General features: G+C 49.4%; 6 protein-coding genes and 1 non-coding gene across 7 annotated transcripts; 5 read left to right on the top strand and 2 right to left on the bottom strand.

Annotated features, from left to right (window-relative positions):
- Window positions 1-545: 545 nt before the first annotated feature.
- F9C07_2059621 (uncharacterized protein) lies at window positions 546-3,315 on the top strand (the record flags this gene model as incomplete). Its single annotated transcript, XM_041288891.2, has 5 exons — window positions 546-605; window positions 680-727; window positions 782-848; window positions 1,212-1,430; window positions 1,490-3,315. The coding sequence occupies 5 exons, from the start codon at window positions 546-548 to the stop codon at window positions 3,313-3,315; spliced, it is 2,220 nt and encodes a 739-aa protein (XP_041141502.2).
- Window positions 3,316-4,022: 707 nt separating this feature from the next.
- On the top strand, window positions 4,023-4,095 carry F9C07_t71. The gene has a single exon. It is a non-coding gene; the product is annotated as a tRNA-Arg (tRNA).
- A 592-nt stretch (window positions 4,096-4,687) lies between these two features.
- F9C07_367 (uncharacterized protein) lies at window positions 4,688-6,226 on the bottom strand (the record flags this gene model as incomplete). The annotated part of the gene is made up of 1 exon (XM_041284354.1): window positions 4,688-6,226. One exon carries the CDS (start codon window positions 6,224-6,226, stop codon window positions 4,688-4,690), a length of 1,539 nt encoding a protein of 512 aa, XP_041141503.1.
- A 926-nt stretch (window positions 6,227-7,152) lies between these two features.
- F9C07_366 (chitin synthase) lies at window positions 7,153-8,981 on the top strand (the record flags this gene model as incomplete). Its single annotated transcript, XM_041288892.1, has 2 exons — window positions 7,153-8,223; window positions 8,283-8,981. 2 exons carry the CDS (start codon window positions 7,153-7,155, stop codon window positions 8,979-8,981), a joined length of 1,770 nt encoding a protein of 589 aa, XP_041141504.1.
- A 1,533-nt stretch (window positions 8,982-10,514) lies between these two features.
- On the top strand, window positions 10,515-11,957 carry F9C07_2278813 (ribosomal RNA adenine dimethylase). The gene is made up of 2 exons (XM_041288893.2): window positions 10,515-10,972; window positions 11,056-11,957. The coding sequence occupies exons 1-2, from the start codon at window positions 10,553-10,555 to the stop codon at window positions 11,812-11,814; spliced, it is 1,179 nt and encodes a 392-aa protein (XP_041141505.1). The 5' UTR covers window positions 10,515-10,552; the 3' UTR covers window positions 11,815-11,957.
- Window positions 11,958-12,464: 507 nt separating this feature from the next.
- Window positions 12,465-13,169, bottom strand: F9C07_364 (putative methyltransferase; the record flags this gene model as incomplete). The annotated part of the gene is made up of 1 exon (XM_041284355.1): window positions 12,465-13,169. One exon carries the CDS (start codon window positions 13,167-13,169, stop codon window positions 12,465-12,467), a length of 705 nt encoding a protein of 234 aa, XP_041141506.1.
- Window positions 13,170-13,326: 157 nt separating this feature from the next.
- Window positions 13,327-15,021, top strand: F9C07_2199279 (efflux pump antibiotic resistance protein; the record flags this gene model as incomplete). Its single annotated transcript, XM_041288894.2, has 3 exons — window positions 13,327-13,329; window positions 14,114-14,261; window positions 14,306-15,021. 3 exons carry the CDS (start codon window positions 13,327-13,329, stop codon window positions 15,019-15,021), a joined length of 867 nt encoding a protein of 288 aa, XP_041141507.2.
- Window positions 15,022-15,407: the final 386 nt, after the last annotated feature.

The following is a 15,407-nucleotide window of genomic DNA, read 5'->3' as shown; positions in this document are numbered from 1 at the left end:
CTTACAAAAAGTCGCGCGTGGGGGTGGATCATAATATATGACGTCGTTTCAACAAGCTCGTTGCGAATCCCCTTAGGGTGAGATCCCCTGAGAAAAGATGGGACAGAGGGGGCTGGTCAAGGCTCTGGAGAGTCAGACTGAGTGCCAAGACGCAGTACCTGACTAAGGAAGGTCAACCGTACTCGTTTAGAGTCTTGGACTCCCCTGGTGATTAGCTTTTGTTCCGTCTTGTACGCGGCAGCGTCCCACTGATAGTCCCCACAGATACTGCACTCAGTTTAGATCGCCGCTGAACCCTAGAGCTTAGTTCTTCTAGCTGCTTGTCCCCCTCTTTGTGCCCTGTTCTCTCTTTTTTTTAGCAATTTCACCCAGAGATCCTTCTCAACACAGCCCCGTCAAAACACCAATCATACCCGTGTTCCAATGGTTAACCATGTGGTACACTGCCCCCGTTTCACTTGGCTGATGTCCCCTTAAATAATTTTGTTGACTGATTTTAAATCTGATGTTAATTCTAACAATTCAATGTCAAAGCTTTTCACATAATGTCCCACTCGTTTCAGGTTACTGTACAAATGGGGTCTGCTATTACAACGGGCGGTTGGGTATATCAAACCAGAACCATGGCCTGCTCCATTCCCAAGCGATGCGGTTCCCACTCTAGCTACAGTCAGGATAGACGCACCTGTTAGACGGTAATACAATCTCGTCATACACTGTGTACAGAGTACGTTCGTGTGGCGATAGCCGAATAAAGTAAGAGTAAGACTCGGGCTCTCAGGAGACCGCAAATCCTAGCGGAGAGGACCTGTTCATCGGAATGGCTGGTGGACGATCGCAGTCCCACAGTGAGCCCTAGCATACGTCAACCTAAATCTCTTTAATGTGAGCTGAGGTAACTCGCCCCAGGGTCCAGGCGCGCTCCACGAAACAGACCTTCAACGATCTCATCGCTCGTGCTGTCGACACAAATGACCGGTTCTTCCTCAGAAAAATTATTCCCGTTGGTACTTTGATTTCACCCGGGCTCTTTTCTTCATTCTTTCTTTAGTTCAAAGCAGCAATGCTTCTAATATCAATACTATCGATACTCACGTTTCTTTGCTCTGCGCCCGTCTCTGCTTCGCGAGTGATCAAATCCAACTCTCTAGACCTATGTACCGACAATAAGAACTTCACAGCTACATTTTTCAATGTAACGTTCACACCAGATGACCGTCTTCTCTCCATAGGCTTCAACGGCACGGTAGCTATCTCTGGAAATGTGGTGGCGGACCTTTCGTTGAAGGCCTACGGCAAAGAGGTCATCACGAAGACACTGGATCCATGCCAAATGAAGGAACAGCGCCTGTGTCCCATGAACATTGGCAAGCTCGAGATCCCCGCCATCCAGACGACTCTGCCGCAATCCGTCATCAACCAAGTTCCGAGTAAGATGCACTCGCCCGCGTCACTGGTGCAACGCAGACTGACAAATGGATACTGCTAGACGTTGCATATACCGTGCCTGATCTCGATGCATCTGTCCGCGTCTATATTAATTCCACAGATACGGGGGCACCTATTGCCTGTATGGAAGCTAGCCTCTCCAACAGCAAATCTGTGTACCAACAGGCAGTGGGGTGGGTCATAGCACTGGTCATCGGCCTGGGTCTGGCGTCGTCGGGGATTGCATCGATACTAGGATACTCACATGCTGCATTGCATGTCGCAGCTAAGTCGCTTGCGCTTTTTGGCTTCGTACAGTCTCAGGCCATTCTCGGCATGACCAGTGTCCACATGCCCCCGATCGTGGAGTCCTGGACTCAGAATTTCCAGTGGAGCATGGGCATTATGCATCTAGGCTTTATTCAGAAGATCGCCAACTGGTATCTCCGGGCCACGGGCGGTACTTCCTCGACGTTGCTCTCTGACCTTGAAAATACGTCAGTCAATGTGCTCAAGCGAAAGCGATCGTTGGATTTCGGCGCAGGTGCCCTGATGAAGAGAGAGTCTGGGGAAGGCGCAGCGCCTGACGGATCTAAAACTATCTATGGTATCGTACGTGTTGGCTTCAAGGCCAGCATTGAGCGGACTGATATTTTCATGACGGGGTTCATCTTCATCATGGTCTTTATCGGATTCACGATGCTGATCGTGGGATTAGTCCGGCTTGTTTCTGGTCTTCTTGCAAAATCCGGGAAAACAGACAGTACTAAGATGGACAGCAGCACTTGGGCAGTGACAATGAAAGGCATTCTGCTCCGACTGATCCTCATGTGTTATCCCGCAGTATGCGTTCTCTGTCTCTGGGAGTTTGCCAGTCATGATTCCCCCGCCGAGGTAATCCTAGCCGTTGCTATGCTTCTGTCGACGACCGCTATACTAGTCACGGCAGCTGTACGCATCATACGCAAGGCCAGGCGCTCGGTTGAGATATACAAGAGCCCAGCCTTTATGCTACAGAACGATACTGTGTTCCTGAATAAATGGGGCTTCCTATACGCACACCACCGCTCCCCGGCATACTATTTCGTCACGCTAATGGTGGTGTACATCTTCGTCAAGGGCATCTTCGTCGCACTATGCCAACCTTCGTCATCTGTTCAGATCGCAGCGCTGTTTGTCATTGAGGTTCTCATGCTGGTCGCAGTGTGCGTTATTCGCCCATGGATGGACAAAAAGACCAATATCATGAATATCAGCGTCACATCCATCAACTTCCTCAACACCCTTCTACTTCTGATCTTCAACTTCCGAGAGCGCGACATGGCAACGAGTATCCTAGGCGTTATCCTATTCGTCTACAATGCCATCCTCACCCTCATCCTCCTCATCGTCATCTTCATTGCTTCAATCATGGCCCTCGTGTCCAAAAACCCAGACAACAAGTACCAGGTGATGAAAGACGACGGTTCGTCCATCATGTCCCGCACACACATGACAGAATTAGACGCTCTAGGTGCCGCCGCGCGAGGCTCGCCAGATCAAAACCAGAAGCAGAACCCCTTCGTTCACAACGAAGTTCCACCAAACCATGCCAACAGCCTCCAGGCCTCAGACCGGACATCCCCAAGCCATATGACCGGTGCAAACCATTCGCCGTCTTCTCCCCTTGACCCGTCCGTCCCTCTCTTCCCATCCAGTGACACCCGGAGCACATCGCCCTACGAGTCTGGCGATCATACCCTTAGTCCATCCGAATACAGCCCGCCAGGTGTCTCGCCGGTCAATCGGGGATACAACGTCTCACCCATTCGCACGCCGTCTCCACACGCGTACAGGGCAGCCAACAATGCCAGTCCGTGGCAACGGGGAGCCGGGTACGAACATTAGGACCCTACTACGCGGTATGGGAAGTTAGACTATTCCCCCTCACTAACCCCGTGTGCTCTTTCCCGTGAAGCATACGTAGCTCGGAGAAGAACTACAATTATCGGTATATGTAAATGGTGACATGCCACTTGTACAAATTTTGTTTCTTCGCACTCGATCCTATCGACCCCTAGAGGTATATATAGCAAACCAGTATACGACTGGCTAGACAACAGTACTTGGAGATATTGATTTGGATTTTAATCATGGACATGTGGCCAGGCGTTATGGTGTAAATAGCAGGTATTATAGAGTTTCCACAAAGAGTACTACTGAAACCCGTATCCAAGAAGAACATTACCTTATAGTTAGCACTCCGTCGGATCCGATCAGCTAGGCAACGTTCATCCCGATACCTCCGTGTCGCCTAATTACGGAGAAACAGGCAAAATGCAAGATTCCAGATCGCAACCGGCCGCCAGGCGAAGGAATCCACCGGCGCGCATAGTACAACTCGATATAGGCAACGGGACGGTAGCGTAGGTGGCAATTTAGAAAGGCTGGGCACAATTCCTCCAAAATGTCCCTCGGAACCACAATTAGTCTCACGATGAGACGGCAAGTTGGACCGCGGCAAGTGGTGGCCTAACCGTGGAGATTTGCTGCCTAGCACTGTAATAGAATTTGTCAATTGTTGATTATAGTGTCTCAATATTTCTTCATCAATCGGCCGGGTGGCGCAATGGTAGCGCGTTGGTTTCCGGTACCAAAGGTTTGCGGGTTCGAGTCCCGTCCTGGTCGAAATCTTCTTTTTGTCTGTCTTGTCGCTTTGTATAGCGATGTCCCAAGTTTATTTCTTTTGTTATTTCTGTTTTTGTTTTTGTTTTCGCTTCTTGGACCCATCGACTGATACTACCTGTGTAAAGTGGCTTTAAACCTAGAATGGTGGCATGAATACGAGTTAACTGAAACAGTACCGTCAGCAAACATATCCGCCGGGATATATATTGATTGACACATGATGCTTTTAACCCTACTTCAGCTACTCCGAGACACAACTATAGTTTTTTTTTTACCATCAATACGAGCTCTGCCATCAGCATTCAACAAAGCATTACGCTAAGAACGCTAGATCCTAGCAAATGAAAGCCCGGAGAAGGAATCCTAACAAATGTCGTCTGATGGCGGGGTCACTCGGTGATCGAGTGATATCTGCATGTCGAAAATACGCCACCGATCCTTTGAAATCACTCTCCATCTCGATAGGACATTTTTCCGTCCTACGAGTCACATCCTACATCAAACTTGCTATGTAAGACACATTTGTTTAAACTGAAAAAAATTATGTGGCATTACTATATACGAGGCACAAACAATCCAATACGCCATAAAACTAGGCATCACAGACCCATTTCTCCGCACGCTGAGGCAACCAGCCACTAGTTCTAGGCAAAGACGTCTGGCGACGAAGGTCCCCGACGGGAATCCCCATGCCGAGCATGAAATTCTCATCCATACGGCACTGGTCCTCGTAGAAGGTCCACTGGACACAACCCTCCCAAGCCACGCAGGCAGCCTCACAGGCATCCACCGACTTCCAGGCACTGTTCCAGACTTGCTTCGACACTCCCTCTGGAGGCTGCGCGTCGGCGATATTGTCCGACCGGAGCTCATAGCGGGAGGACTGGTTGTCCCACCACTCCACCCGACGACGCATGTACGGTTCGACCATGGCCTTGAAGAAGTCGCGGTATCTGAACTGGCCCTTCTTTTCGAAATCCCAGCTCTGTTCGAAGTTGTAGAGTCGCGCTACATCCTTACTGTGCGTATGGTGCCAGCTGTAAAGGGGATAACACCAGCTCGCGCGTCGGAACCAACCGCCCCAGTGCGGTTCCGGGTTGAAACCCCAAGAATACTCCGACTTGCCATGGGTCTGGCCGAAATTAATCCCGTAATCCTGCATGACATGGCCAAGAACATGGTCACCGCAGCCGTGGGCTTCCGTGAAATCGGCGTATTTCGTGACCATGTCCTCTTCCAAGCCGAAGCTCTGCTCCCACGCACCCCGTGAGAGCACGAAACCTGCACCGCCGTGCGCGAAATAGTCACCGTGTTTCCAGGCAAGACCGCCGAAGTACCACGGCTCCTGCCACGAGAACTTCTCTAGGTGGAGAAGCAAGTTGGGCAGGAAAATGTAGCCGTCGTCTTCGATGTAGATGTACCACTTCGCCTCGGGCTTTGCGCGACCCGCGTGTTGGATGAGAGGGAGGAACTTGTATTTGTCCAGTTTCCAGCCGCCTGCGGGGCCATTCCCGTCACCTTCTACGTTTGCCATTTCTGCGTAGACCTGGCGCGCTTCGTAGTCTGGTTGCTGACGGTATGGTTCGTAGTTGTCCGTTTTCAGGACCGTCTCGGTTGAGTTTTCCAGGACGTCGATGACTTGCCATGAGCCGATGGTCTCGGGGTAGTCGGAGTAGATGAGGATGTTGTCGGCGGGGATACGGCTGGGCTCGAAGCTGGTGGAGAGGTGAATCGGTAGTCGTCTCCATAGCACGGAGGCACCGGTTTTGAAGAGTAGCACGACATCATCTGGACTCAAGTCTCCGTATTGCTTTGGTTGTGGCTTTTGTTGTTGCTTTGGTTTCGGCTTCTCCTGTTGATGGGTGCTCGGCTTCTGGTCCTCGGAAGAAGGAACAAGAGGGGCAACAGGGACAGCGGAGGGAGAAGGCTGGGCAGAGGGCAGTGGCTGTTGCTTTGATTCCTCTCTGAGCGGCGATTGCCGGGAGGAGAGATCTTGTGGAAGATCAGGAAGACCCCTAATCACTGGGTCGTCATGTTCCAAGTCCAGATGATAGAAGAAAAGGAAGAGGACAAAGATCATAATCCCCAAAGGGACTATGCGATTCTCTCTATGAAATAAAACTCGCGCCATGATGTGTATGCCAGACGGATTCAGCCAGCATGGCCTGAGATGAAGAAAGCGTCTCGCGGACTTTTCAAGCAGAAAGTTCCACGAGACTCATGCTGAGCAACAATCATATTATTAGAACGGGCCTGAATGCCCATGTTCCAGTCGAGTGAGGCTGAAAGTCTCAACCGGAGTACTATCGCGCATAGACCCCCCCTTTTTTTTGCACCTTTTTTTTTTTTTTGGTCATTTCTAACAAGAACAGTGGAGCCGAATGGCAGTGGAGCACTCAGGAGATGAGCAATTTCCCGATTTTATGGAAGTTAGCGGATGATTAACTTTTCCGCTCGGATCCAACTCTTCCTTTCCCACTAAACCATCATTTTTACCACCCAATAACGGTCCTTGAAGTGAGTCAAATGTGCAGTAGTTCAACGCCGTCGGACATACCATTGAGACACAATGTAACCGTTTTCTACAGGTGGGTTCGCTTAATGAACGAAAACCATGGCCATTGGTGGGAAGTACACTGTCAACCAACGTCTTCAGTCGAGACCCTTTCCTTCTTAGGGCAAGGGGACCTTCAGGCCCCCAACAGAGCCTCGTTTTTGATTGTATTTGGAAAACCAATCTGCCAAATATGGTGTGTCACACTTGGATATACGATGTGATTTCTCTTCAGGAGAATGGATCTAAACTTTTCTCGGCCTTCCACCGGCAATTATTTCCCATTAGCGTCGTATTTTTTTTTTTCTCGGGTTCCTGTCTGTCCCTCCTGACCCTGATTGGGGCTGAAAATGAGGCCGTAATTTAAGACAAGCGAAGGTTTGACCTGCAGCTATTATTAGTTATGAATAGAAGGCCATGGCCACTTGTATCCTGTGTTTCTGGCATTGAAAAATCCTGCCTGTCACCGCGAAGAGTTCGTTGAGTGCAATTGCTTCGCAGTGATGGAGTGGACGGCAGAGAAACTCGCCGCGAGGCTGCCAGTCTTCCAACAGCGAGGCCCTGATGTGCCCGTTTGGCGCCAGTTCCTTAACTTTCTGGGTTGTGTCTTGATCCTCCCCGTGTACTACTTTATCACCGGCTACAGTCGTCATCCCTTGACGCTGGACATCTTGATTAGCATCTTCGTGGCTGAATTCAACCGATATTCCAACGAGGGGCGGCGACGCCGGCTATATGGTCTCGATGCGCCGACAAAGACAAAAGAAGACCCCGAAAAGGCTCTCATGTCTCCCAGCCTCCATACGGGCCCCGAATGCTTGGCGGTGGTAGTAGGCTATCGCGAAGATCCAGAACTCTTCCGTCGCGCCTTGGATAGCTACAAACGTGCTGACGGGTGCCGTTTCATCCTGGTTGGAGTGGACGGTGACGAGAAAGCCGACATGGAAATGGTCCGCGTCTTTGAAGAAGCTTATCCCGAAGACTCGGCCATTGTGCATATTGATGAGCCGTTTGGTGAGATCGCCATGCGCACGTACAAGAAAATCACGGAAGCTTGTTACGAGACCCCTGAGCGCTGCCAGGAGATGACCATTGCCCACTGCTGCCAGTTGGCTCGGGAGATTCTCGCCGAACATGATCTTGGACTGGGTGAGTTGGGAGGTGTCTCCCGGCTGTGTTTGTACCAGCCGCATATGCACAAGAAAGCAATTATGTTCACCTCGTTTATTTTCTCTATCGTGATTTCGGACATTCTCGGTATTGAATACATGTGGTCTTCCGATTCCGACACCATCGTCTTTACAGATTCCGTGCGCCGTACCGTTGAGACGATCGCCGGAGATCCAACGGCCGGTGGAGGCAGTTCCGGATTGGTAGTGCACAATGAAGATGATTCAATGACGACGAAACTTGGAAGCGCAGTCTACTGGTGCGAGCTGTACATGACAAGATCGACTTCTGCATCCTCGGGCACGAGCGACTGCCAGAGTGGTCCAAGTACCGCGTTCCGGGTGTCCGCATTGCCCTCAATTCTATACCCCTGGTACACACAGACAGTCTTCGGTCGTCGAATGGTCAGTCAAAGCCTCAGACCCTTGTCTTCCCTTTGAGAATTCCAGCTAACAAACCATAGATTATCAATGAAGACCGCCATCTAACAACAAACCTTCTCTTGCGCGGCTGGACGGTCACATACGCCTCCGACACATTAACAGCCACTGATACTCCAACGACATTCAGCCGATGGCTCCTCCAACAAGTCCGTTGGGGTCGAGCAACGCATATCGAAAGCTTCCAACAGCCAAGAGTCTATCTCCTCAATCACCCTGTCTTCTTCTGGGCCGCTATGAAGAAAGAGGTCGGCCCGCTCCTCGTCTTCCTCTGTGTGCTCTACTACCTCGTCACCGGCCAACGCTTCGCCTACTTCTCCTCTAACGACGCTTTCCTCCGTGTAGCCTACACAATCGGCTACAACTGGCTGCGTAACCCAGACCGCGGTCCGCGCAATGCCTGGGTCTGGATCGCCCCCGCACTAGTCTTCTACAACATTCCCCTCCCCAGCATCCATCTCTGGAGCATGTTGACCGTGTTTGACGGAGGATGGGGGACCTCAATGCGATCAAATGCCGAGTTGTCGAAGCGCGAGCAGTTCTGGAAACGCGCGTATGACCTGGGTTTCTTCGTGGTGTGGATGGGTATTGTGGGGGGTACCGCTGCCCGGATGTTATCTGGCTATGCGGGCTGGGATGCAGCTGGTACGGCGAAGGCCATCTTCTTGGGCGTGTTCTTCCCGTCTGCTGTGTCGTTTTATGGGTTGTTAGTTCGTGGATGATTTCCTCTTCTTGGGATATATTTAATTCTATAGTATTATAATTTAGATTACACGACTGGTTAGAAATGCACATATTTTTCTGGATGTTCAATGATCGGCATTGCTTTGTGGAAGCTATTCGGGAGAGAAGATGAGTCTGTTAGTATAGACATCCATATTCAACATACTTACGGCCTATCTACAAGTTATGATGACACGAATATCGGCTAGTATTGTGGTAATTGCAACTATTGCCAAGAGTATATTCCACGGCGCTTGTCTTGCTCTATGATCCTCATAAAAATTACAACCCATGAACTCTACCACGATACTACCATACACCACACTGGCACACATGGGACACGGGGTTGCTTCGGAGACAATTCCTTCTGCTCCAACAAGCTCCACTCAAGTACCATATGATGTCTCGTCATGATCTCTACAGAGAAAAGCTTAGCCAAAGCCACGGAACACGCCAAGCCACAATGAGCGATCTGCATTGGATCTATACACTCTATACTGATAGTCTATGCCCGTCAGCAAGGAGGGCGACGCTTGCCACGCATGTAGATCGAAGATCTATTTGTACATGAAACACATACAATGGACAACCTTGCATGGATTCCATACTCTCGAGAGATGGAACGCCAAGGAGTTAAATCTCCTTAGTTGAGACATTGTCCTTCCTGTTACGGTAGTATCATTAGCATGCCTGTCGATCGATCCACAGATGAAGATAGGCACGAGCCGCCCCACCAGTCTAATTTGGGTGATTGTGGCTTGCTATCTAAGTTCAATCTTGCCGTAGCGTTCCTGATCTACTGGATAGTGTAGATATTAGATATTGCTCAATGGTAGAAGGCGGGGGATTCATCATCATGTTCGAGATAGACATTTAGAGTTACTGGATGCTCTTTCCCATGGGTATGTGAGCTCTCAGCTAGGGGTATTCTCCACTAGGTTCATTATCGAAAATTATCGCCATCCGTGGAGTCTTTGGACATTGTTGGAAAATAGTGTGGCGGGACGATCAACACCCCTAGCGTTTGAACCCTGAGAGACGGGTATACAATGTACATTGATCAAGGCGCTAGTATCTCGGCAGCTTATCCTCCCCTATTGTTCAAGTATTCAATTGGCCGAGTAGGAAGTGCATCTGGCGGAGTTTATAGATCGGTATGCAGGTACACGTAAGAAGCTTTGGGAAATGAAATTGTTGCGTAGAGGTATTGAATTGAGTCACGTATCGGAGTTGACCCATCAGGAGGGGTGTGTAGATCTCATTAATGTTCAACATGAGCTCACATGGTTGTGGATTTGGTGCATTTCAGATTTCATGAGCGAGTTTAGGAAATTCCATAGGGATCAACACATATACAATTATGCATAGCAAGCAAAGTAAGCAATACAGACATAACAGCTTTATGCATTCTCAGGTGACCTCTGTCCCTGAATGACTCAGCATCCTATCAGAACATCAGGTGATTTATCAGTACAGTCACGTGCCACATCCCGCTGATAACGCATGAATTTTTTGGAGATCAACAAAATTCCCGCGGAGACGAATTAAAATAACCACCAGGAATTGCGAAATGGGAAAAGTCGCTCGAACCAAGCACAGCAGAGGTGCCAACGGCCCATACCAGAAGCCCGACCAGGGCCCACTGGGTAAAGCGACCTCCGCAATTTTCAAGTTCAACACCGACCTCGGTCAACATATTCTTAAGAATGGAGCGATCGCCGATGCCATTGTCGACAAGGCCAATATCCAGCAGGGCCAGACGGTTCTGGAAGTCGGTCCCGGTCCCGGTGTTCTAACGAATCGCATTCTCGCAAAGGCCAAGAAAGTGGTGGCGGTCGAAGTCGATCCTCGAATGGCTGCTGAACTCACCAAGAATGTACAAGGCACGCCGGCGGAGAAGAAACTCCAGATTGTCCTTGGTGACTTTGTCAAGACGGATTTGAGCCAGTTGCCTCCGTTCCAGATTTGCATCAGTAATACCCCTTATCAGGTATGTGTGCTGTGTTTCCTTGGAGTGGATTGTTGATCGATATGAATGCGGGGCAGAGAACTGACAATTTAATTTCATGATAGATTTCTTCCCCGCTTATCTTCAAACTCCTCTCCATGCCTAATCCTCCCAAAATGTGCGTTCTGATGGTCCAGCGCGAATTCGCCCTCCGTCTTGTTGCCCGGCCCGGAGATTCCTTATATTCTCGACTCTCGGTGAACGTGCAGTTCTTCTCGCGCGTCCAGCATATCATGAAAGTGGGCAGGAACAACTTCCGTCCTCCACCACAGGTCGAGTCTAGTGTGGTCCGAGTCGAGCCCAAGTCCGATCGTCCGGCGATCAGCTGGGATGAATGGGATGGTATGCTCCGTATTTGCTTCGTGCGTAAGAACAAGACCCTGCGTGCAGGCTTCATGGGAAACAAGACGCGCGCCATGATCGAAAGAAACTGGATCACTTTCGCCACGATGTACCCGGAGAAGGTTACGCAGGCGGATATAGACTTCATGCTGGGTAATGGGGAGCCGGAACCCATGGAGGACGTGGAAATGGATACCAATAATGACGCGGATGATGATGTTCCTGAGATGGACGAGGATGATATACTAATGGGTGATATGGGATTCGAAAAGAAGAATGTTCCAGAGATTCCCAAGGGAGCTCTTCTGACTATCGGCAACAACAAGGTTTCTCGAGTCATGGTTACCAAGTTAATACAGGTCAAGCTTCAGCGGATCCTGGACCGGACCGAACTGGCCAATGCTCGGGCGCAGAAGTGCGATGAGAATGATTTCCTTCGTCTTCTTCACGCCTGCAATAAGGAAGGCATTCACTTCTCATAGTCCAGTGACGTTCAGTGATCATTTGAGTTCGACGAGCAATGAGATTCGTATGTATGTGTGATGGGCACGCTGTTACGGGATAGCAGCCAGTTAGCGAGCACATTTTTTAGAGTTAATGATATCCTAAAAGTTTTTTATGAGGCAGTCAATTGCCAGGCTTGAAAGCTGTATACTCGCACAATCTAGAGCGAGCGAGGGTAGTTATTAGACCTAAAAGCCTCACACGAAGTCGCAAGATAGATCCTATACGAAATACGAGGACACGAAGCTTGCGTTCTTGTCGCTATATAACTTGAGCAATATCTCCAATCATGAACTTATCATAAGCAGTAATGAACCATGTCAGACGAAAGCAGTAGGGCTGAACACACACGTGACTGTCCTCAAAAGAAGTTCTAAATAGCGATAAACATCAAGCAAAGCTTGTGTCACTTGTCTCGTAGTGTGACGTATTACGTATAGTTAGACATGAACTAGATCAGCCAGGATCAGAAGCTTTTATTGTCAAGGGTATACCCTGCGTGGTGGCTTGTATCACGCAGTCGTGGGAACTAATGCAGCCCTAGAGCTGCAACTATCTCTCTCCCTGGAACACGTTGTAGAGGCATATCCTCAACAATGATAGCCATGGGCGGACTGGTACCTATGACTTAACACGAAGCAGTAACAATCTGGAAAAAAAGAGGACCGAGGTCCACGTCGAGTTCACTAGGAAGTGGTTCCCATCTCAAGTTGCTGAACCCAGCCTGAGCGGCACATTCCTCATGCAACCCCGGTTCAAGCATATAGCAGATGGAGGCTATCGGGTCCGTCGTGTCAAGAATAACTTGAATGCGAGTTCCTTCTGTGATCCGTTCAAGCACTTTGTAAGTCACTCCTCCAAAGTGGTATTCCTGTCCACAGGCAGTCGTCTGTAGTATCTCGTAATTTGTAATGACTCCGACAAACCGCCCGCCGGGTTTCAAGCTGTCAAAAATGTTCTGCCACATCGTCAACAACTCCGTTATGTCCTTGGCATAGTTCAAAAGCCAGATGCCTAGGACGAGGTCAAATGCCCCCATGTTGAATGGCGCGATGCAGTCCACAACATGGAATTCAGAGGGATCTTCTGCCCGGGCCTGGAGTTGTGCGTTGTCCACCATGACCTTGGAGATATCCACGCCAACAACCTTCTTCGCTCCCCAGTCAATGCTTCTCCTGGACCAATACCCGTTTCCGCAGGCTAGGTCAAGCACGTCGAGACCTTGAATCGGACCGATTTGGCTTTTAAGGATGTCCTCTAGTAGCCATACGCTAGGAAGATTGGTCACATCGTTGTAGCGGTGTCCGATCTTGTCAAACTGGAGAGGATCCATATTTCATAACTGAGTGCAGGACCTGGATGTCTTTGGTCTATCAGCGGACTGTTTTGAAGGTTAGCCGAGTGCTGTCAGGCACTGCAATCTATAATGATTGTATCCAGTGAAGTTGGAGAAGAGACAGACTCTGTAACCCTGACGTAACTGTGTCTGCATGGTATGTCGTATGATGACTCCCTAGAGTGAATACTGGAAGATACATGAATTTAGCTTTAGCCATGAAAGCTTCATGCGATAGAGTTCGAATGAGACCTCCCCAGTTGGTGCTCTCTAATGCCCCTAATAACCTCTCAATGCCCAAAACAGTGCCTTATCAAAAACAGTGCGACGATACCGTATAGTCTCTAAGCTGGAGTTCCTGCACAGCCCAGGTGTCGCTTAACACAAGCCTTTCCACGGACAAATAAGTATTAGAACCATAGTCCGTCGATGTGGCCGAGAGTTTAAATTGCCCAACCAGTGGAACCTATTCGTGGAGGGACCCTTACTTTCTGATTGGTAAAGCGGCCGGAATTTTCAGCTTCCCAAGTCTCCCTAGCCAAAGGACCATGTTGAGCCGGGCCCTGAGTCTTAAACCACTGCTTCCCATATGAGTAGAGAGCTGAACAATGTTCTGTGCAGTCTCTGGAAGCACCAAAGTCTTTGCTGTACTTGGTAGAAGTAGGATTGGCACTGGCCCCACTCAACCTACACACAAGTAAGCACTAATAATTTGTAAATAAGCGCTAGTTGAATCCTGATACAGAACGTGGAAAGACGTTATGAATTTATATCCCTCATGTTAGTTATCAGAGGTCAAAGCTTTTGTTGCTATATCAAAGTCGGTGTGCTTGCTGCCGGGATCTTTCTACCAAAAGGATAGATTCTTCGATTATTCTTGGGCACTCGATAGCAGTAAACACGTCCTTTCCAGCAGAATACGTAATTAGCATTCCGAAAAGGCTACACCACAGGAAAGACATCCGGAGATGTTTAGACCCTTGAATCACAAGTCCCCAAGAGGGATGAAGCAAACAGTACCTCTGGAATGCCTGTGTCTGGGGTTTAACCGGACGGGAACGGCATCTCGCATCCTCGACACTCCCATGAGTGTCTGGAATTGTCAGGGAAAGTGTGTTGCTAACCAAGTCAAGCGATGTGCAATGCACTCGAGATTCTTGGCCTACCATGCTGGCACTCCACACAGTTCATGTCGACGCGATTTGGCGACATCGAGATGTGGCAGGAGGCAGTGGATCGAAAGTTCTTCGGAGCAGGACCCAAATCCGGGCGCCAGGAGTTCGACCAGCTGATGCATGACTTTGGGGCCGTCTCGTCCGACACCCCGGCTATTGCGTTCGCTGACGACCTGATCGAAGCGTACCCGGAGGCCAAGGTCGTGCTGGTCGAGAGAGACGTCGACTCGTGGTATGAGAGCTGGATGAATACAGTGATTAAAAATACTTACGACCCGTTTGTCACGGTCGTCTATCACATTGATCGCTTCTTCACGCGTCCGATTGCGAGAATCCATATAACGACCTTCCAGGGTTGGTTGGGGATATCTAATCCCGAGGATGCCCGTCTCAAGAGTAAAGCCAAGTATAGACAACACTACGAGCTCGTCCGGCGCATAACTCCCATGGACAGACTCCTAGAGTATAAACTCTCGGATGGATGGGAACCGCTGTGTGAGTTTCTAGGGAAGCCGGTGCCGGACCAGCCTTTTCCCCATCTTAATGAGAAGAAATGGGTCGACGAGAAACTCCAGCTCCTGCTCTCACAGGGAATGAAACTTTTGGCGTACAAGGTTTTTCTTTACTTCCTGGCTCCGCTGACTTTAGCTGGGCTTATGTGCTTCGTGATGTAAAGAGGCATATGAGCGTTATATAGCCTTGTGAAGAAGCTCAGGTCCGAAAAACCGGTATTTTTTTGGTATATTAATTGTCAGTCTGATCCTTGCGACACCAACGAACATATATATTTGTTACTGTTCATATATTCTCCTCAAGAGTAGGAAAGGATTCATTATAGTATAGTGCACACTCAGCGAACAGACACCAGCACTGTTTAGAACTTAACTCTTCAAATGCAAGCGATATGAATCAGTTGGGGATTGACTATACATATAATGCTTCAAGATTCCTATCCACTAGCCGACTTGCCTCATCGTGTACTGCGATTCGAAGTCAGAAGTAAGAGGTTTCCGTCTCGGAATGTAAATCGAAGCGCTGTTCTGAGGGAGATAACATCGTT

This window comes from Aspergillus flavus, chromosome 1 (assembly GCF_009017415.1).
Source record: "Aspergillus flavus chromosome 1, complete sequence".
In the NCBI taxonomy this organism is placed as follows: domain Eukaryota; kingdom Fungi; phylum Ascomycota; class Eurotiomycetes; order Eurotiales; family Aspergillaceae; genus Aspergillus; species Aspergillus flavus.
This window is presented reverse-complemented; position numbering and strand designations above follow the sequence as displayed.